The 6,251-nt window shown below is 40.6% G+C and overlaps 1 protein-coding gene across 1 annotated transcript; it reads right to left on the reverse strand.

The window, feature by feature from the left end:
- LOC115150504 (formylglycine-generating enzyme-like) lies at positions 1 to 5,797 on the reverse strand. Its single transcript, XM_029693876.1, has 4 exons — positions 5,576 to 5,797; positions 5,208 to 5,290; positions 2,857 to 2,966; positions 1 to 271 (listed from the first exon to the last, which is right to left on the reverse strand). The coding sequence occupies exons 1-4, from the start codon at positions 5,642 to 5,644 to the stop codon at positions 183 to 185; spliced, it is 351 nt and encodes a 116-aa protein (XP_029549736.1). The 5' UTR covers positions 5,645 to 5,797; the 3' UTR covers positions 1 to 182.
- Between the last annotated feature and the right edge of the window lie 454 nt (positions 5,798 to 6,251).

The raw sequence follows: 6,251 nt of genomic DNA on the forward strand, positions 1-6,251 counted from the left end.
TCTCGTATAATTGCTTTATTACTCAAGTATAAGTATTAAAAGTAAATAAGAATTCAAACAAGGCCACCGTGTGTTTTAGAATCATAAAGGCTATTTAAATGAAGTCCTTTCCTCCTTCACAAGACTCCTTCAGATGAAACAATTCCAGCTCTGTGCTCAGGACTCGTTTTGCATGCTGGCCATCACATCACCAAGGCAACCAGAGCTCGTGGGCAGACTGGTTGCGTCACCAGTTGCTTCTTCGAGGAGGCGGGGCTAACAGCCCAGTATACTGTGGAAGATAGCCTAGCAACTTTTTTATTTAACCTTTAATTAACTAGGCAAGTCAATAAAGAACAAATTCTTATTTACAATGATGGCATAATAAGAGGCAAAAGACCTCCTGTGGGGGCGGGGGCTGGGATAAAAATACATTTTAAAAACAAGTAGGACAAAACACACATCACGACAAGAGAGACACCACAACACTCCATAAAGAGAGACATAAGACAACACAACAACAACACAAACATGGTAGCAACACAACATGGCAGTAGCACAACATAGTACAAACATTGTTAGGCACAGACAACACCAAAAAGGAGTCCCTTTGCAGACGCACATTATTGGAATGGCATTGCAACCTTTGCATGGGTATGGGAAGCACATTAAATAGATCTATAGATAATTAAACACCACATACACTGAGTGTACAAAACATTAGGAGCACCTTCCTAATATTGTATTGCACCCTGTTGTCCTCAGAACAGCTTCAATTTGTCGGGCATGGACTCTACAAGGTGTCGAAAGCGTTTCACACGGATGCTGGCCCATGTTGACTCCAATGCTTCCCACAGTTGTGTCAAGTTGGCTGGATGTTCTTTGGGTGGTGGACCATTCTTGCAACCAACAGGAAACTGTTGAGCTTGAAAAACCCAGCAGCATTGCAGTTCTTGACACACTCAAACCGGTGCGCCTGACACCTACTACCATACCCTGTTCAAAGGCACTTAAATATTTTGTCTTGCCCATTTACCCGCTGAATGGCACACATACACAATCCATGTCTCAAGGCTTAAAAATCCTTCTTTAACCTGTCTCCTCCCCTTCATCTACACTGATTGAAGTGGTTTAACAGGTGACATCAATAATGGATCATAGCTTTCCCCTGGTCTGTCTATGTCATGGAAAGAGCAGGTGTACCTAATGTTTTGTACACTCAGTGTATATGAACATCTTAGAATAACAAACTTCTTCCCCAGACATGGTCACAGTATGTTTTTGTGCATGTATGGAAACATTGCATATTCAGAATATATACGTCATAGGAAGTGTGACACCAAAAGACCTGTAAAAGAATGGACATCATCAATCTCAGCAGCCATTGAAGTCTGACAGTATCATTTCACTATTACTATGCAGTTTGTTAATGTTATCTAAATGTTATTCAGGGCTGCAGGTAGCCTAGCGGTTAAGAGCGTTGGGCCAGTAACCGAAAGGTCTGCTAAATGACTACAATGTAAATGTATATCTATAGCAACTGTGATCTGATGGTGTGACATTATTGTGAACTCTTGATATTGGGTCTAATCTCCAACGACATGCCAGTTCCTGTTAGTAAGTAGTGGCTGAATTCAAGATCAACTTTTTCAACAAAATGGACTGTGGGTAAGAGCCACTGTGCCTCCCTAACATGGGAGGGAAAAGACTCCCATGAGCCCTTTATTTAGAAAAATGTTCTATACTGTATTTCAGTCTCATTCACATTTTCACTGTGTATTTCAGTCTCATTCACCCCCTCTCTTACTGGTGAAATGTTGGTGTACTCATCCTCTCCAGAGTTGTGTGTGAGGAAATCTCCTTGCCAGAGGTTGGCGTAGTGCTGGCCTTTAGGGTTGAGTTTGTTCCCCATGAAATACAGGAAAATAGGACCAGGGTAGTGGATAAAGGATAGGCACTACTAGAACTATGCAAGGATGAAATGTGTCCAGTATAAAGTAGTGTCTATCTATCTATCTATGGAGTATACAAAACATTAGGAACACCTGCTCTTTCCGTGACATAGGTCAATCCAGGTGAAAGCTATTATCCCTTACTGATGTCACTTGTTAAATCGACTTAAATCAGTGTAGATGAAGAGGACGAGACAGGTTATAGAAGGATTTTTAAGCCTTGAGACATGGATTGGGTATGTGTGCCGTTCAGAGGGTGAATGGGCAAGACAAAATATATAAGTGCCTTTGAACGGGGTATGGTAGTAGGTGCCAGGCACACCGGTTTGAGTGTGTCAAGAAAAGCTGCTGGGTTTTTCACGCTCAACAGTTTCCTGTGTGTATCAAGAATGGTCCACCACCCAAAGGACACAACTGTGGGAAGCATTGGAGTCAACATGTAGAGTCGACACCTTGTAGAGTCCATGCCTCGACGAATTGAGGATGTTCTGATTGCAAAGGGGGTTGCAACTCAATATTAGGAAGATGATCCTAATGCCTTGTAGACATATATGGGGCGGCAGGTAGCCTAGTGGTTAGAGCGTTGGGCCAGTAACCGAATCCCATAGCTGACAAGGTAAAAAGCTGTCGTTCTGCCCCTGAACAAGGCAGTTAACCCACTGTTCCCCGGTAGGCCGTCATTGTAAATAAGAATTTGTTCTTAACTGACTTGCCTAGTTAAATAAAGGTTAAATATATATATATATATATATATATATATATATATATATATATATATATATATATATATATTTTAAATATATAAAATATAATAGTGGCATATTCCCTAACAATAGATAAGGTCTTTGTTGAAGCAGTAGTTCCCCTTAAATTACATATTAATATGAGTGGTTCCCTTAAACATACACACACACCACTACACTACCTGTGCTGTAGGCCACCTCTGCAGGCATACTCCCACTCAGTCTCTTGTGGGTCCAGGAGCAGTAGGCCAGACCATCCCCCCATGACACATGCAGCACAGGATGGTCCAGCCTGTACAGACAACCAGGTTTATGGTTAATAATAATAACATATGGTCCTTTAGCAATATACAGTGCCTTCAGAAAGTATTCACACGCCTTGAGTTTTTTCACATTTTGTTGTGTTACAGCCTGAATTTCACCATGAGGCCAATGGTGACTTTAAAACCGTTAAGGCTGTGATAGGAGAAAACTGAGAATGATCAACAACATTATAGTTACTCCACAATACCAACCTAAATGACAGAGTGAAAAGAAGGAAGCCTGTACAGAATAACAAATATTCCAAAACACGCATCCTGTTTGGAATAAGGCACTAAAGTAAAACTGCAAAAAAATGTGTCAAGAAATGAGTTTTATGTACTGAATACAAAGTGTTTTTGGGGCAAATCCAACAAAACACATCACTGAGTACCACTCTTCATATTTTCATGTTATGGGTATGCTTGTCATCAGCAAAGACTAGGGAGTTTATTTAGGATAAAAAATAAATGGTGCTAGACACAGGCAAAATCCGAGAGGAAACCTGGTTCAGTCTGCTTTCCAACAGACACTGGGAGACAAATTCACCTTTCAGCAGGACAATAACCTAAAACACAAAAAACCATGTTATTTTAAGTTTTAGCAACATTGAAAAGGAAATACAGATCTCATTTACTGAGAGCTTTGTAAAAGCGCCTTTAGTAGTTACAGGTCTCAGTCGTCGGGTATATCTGTCAAATTTGCACTTTAGTAGTTACAGTTACTTTAGTAGTTACAGGTCTCAGTCGTCGGGTATGTCTGTCAAATTTGCACAAATCCAAAATATACATTGGATTTGCTTACCAAGACGATATTGAAAATCTATTGCAAGTCTTGAAAATGGATGTCTAGCAATGTTCAACAATCAACTTGACACATTTAAAAATAGAAAATATCGGCAAATGTTGTACAATCCAGGTGTGCAAAGCTCTTAGAGGCTTACCCAGAAAGACTCACAATTGAAATCGCTGCCAAAGGTAATTCTAACATGTATTGACTCAGGGGTGTGAAAACTTATGTAAGTTAGATTTCTGTATTTCTGTGTGAGAGAGAGAATGATGGTCAAAAGATAAAGGTGAAGAAAAAGCAAAATAAAACATAATAAAAAGTACATTTGAATGACACTAAGTGGCAGTGTTTTTACACCTAATGCCGGTTTGCCTGAGGCTGATGCCGTGCAGGTGTTTGTACACATGCATGTACACTCTTATTCAAATAAACACATACACGAACACACACATACATGTAATAGTTCCAGACATGCCCACAAACATCTAAAGTAGGCATTGCTGTTATGATTTCAGTTGTCCTTGATGTCCTTTGTTTTAAATGTATTATTTTGTTTTATTTCTTTTGCATTGTTGTTTGCTGTTTTCTTCTGTCTTTTCCTTTTTTCTCTTTAGTTCATTTTCTTGGTTGTTGGTGCATTGGGGGGTTCTTGGGGGTGGGGAATGGAATGAATTGTATTTTTTTCCCCCGGGGGGGACTGTGGGAGGGGTCTCGAATGGTTGATGGACAGCTATTGGGGAACTGTGGGGGGATCTTGGAGGGTTTAGGTTTCACAAGATTGTGATCATGAAAAAGGAAACTATGACATATATTTTATATCACTATCATGCACACGCACCCTCACACATAAGGATGGCTCTGTTGTGGAAAGACTGATACATGTTTGATAGTGTCTTGATGCTGTATTATTTGTCCTTCATGTTCTAATACTTTAATGTTTCCCCTTCCTTGTGTTTTTTATAATAAATAATAAAAATGTTAAAAAAATAATTAAAAAAGATATTCCTGTATTAAATGTAATACATTTGGCCGTTTTTTTTGTTCCATTTTCCTTTTGTCATTATGGGGTAATGTGTGTAGATGGGTGAGAGAAATGACTATTTAATAAAAACACATTTCAGGCTGTAGCACAACAAAATGGGGAATACGTCAAGGGGTATGAATACTTTCTGAAGGCTCTGTTCAGAACATTTGGCCCAAGCAGGAATCAATACAACTCAAACCAACTGAGCCATAAGGATCCTGTTTATCAGCAGACCTCTACCTGTCTGTGACATAGAGTAGTGACAGGGTGACATTGGATCTCATTAGGATGATCCAGTGTAGAGACATAACTCCTACCTGTGATGTAGAGACAGGACTTGACTTGATATTGGATTCTATTCATTCTGATTAGGACGATCCTAGCTCCTACCTGTCTGTGATGTAGAGATGTAACTCCTACCTGTTAGTGATGCTGGAGTCGAGACCCTCAGGGTGCCTCCAGTCTGCCCCTCTGACTGGCAACCACCAGGGGGCAGCAGCCACCTGACAACAAGGAGGTCACAACAGCTGCTATGTGACACAGGTAGACTGGAGCACAACTCAGCAGGAACTGATGTCTTGGTGGTCAGTCCGAGTGTGCACCACGCAAACGTGCATGCTTCTACACACAAACACTACTTTAGTACAAAAGGGGAAAGTGTTACATTCCTAAGCGAGCAGTGTTTATGCTTAGTCTCCACCTCTGACACACTCTCCTCTCCCAGGCCCCCACTTCAACTGAATATGCACCCCAATGTTGTCTACGGATCACCAACAGTTTACACATACCAGGCCTTTTCTCTCTCTCTCTTTCTCTCTCTCTCGCTCTCTCAGCAGTTGAGGCGACTTACACAACATCTTCCTGCAGAACTATTTAATGGAGAAATAAAAAGAAGTGCTAAATGACAACAAAATACATTGTAGAGATGTACATATTATGTCCATATTACGTCAAGAACAGCTCAAATAAGCAAAGAGAAACAACAGCCCATCCTTACTTTAAGACATGAAGGTCAGTCAATCTGGAATATTTCAAGAACTTTGAAAGTTTCTTCAAGTGCAGTCGCAAAAACCAATGCTATGATGGAACTGGCACTCATGAGAACTGCACCAGGAAAGGAAGACCCAGAGTTACCTCTTTACCTCTGCTGCAGAGGATATAGCAGCCCAAATAAATGCTTCACAGAGTTCAAGTAACAGACACATCTCAACTTCAACTGTTCAGAGGAGACTGCATGAGTCAGGCCTTCATTGTCAAATCGCTGCAAAGAAAGCACTACTAAAGGACACCAATAAGAAGAAGAGACTTGTTTGGGCCAAGAAACACGAGCAATGGACATTAGACTGGTGGAAATCTGTCCTTTTGTCTGATGAGTCAAAAAAAATTATTTTTGGTTGCAACCGCCATGTCTTTGTGAGATGCAGAGTTGGTTGAACGGATGATCTCTGCATGTGTGGTTCCCAC

The sequence above is a fragment of the Salmo trutta genome, chromosome 16, assembly GCF_901001165.1.
Source record: "Salmo trutta chromosome 16, fSalTru1.1, whole genome shotgun sequence".
In the NCBI taxonomy this organism is placed as follows: domain Eukaryota; kingdom Metazoa; phylum Chordata; class Actinopteri; order Salmoniformes; family Salmonidae; genus Salmo; species Salmo trutta.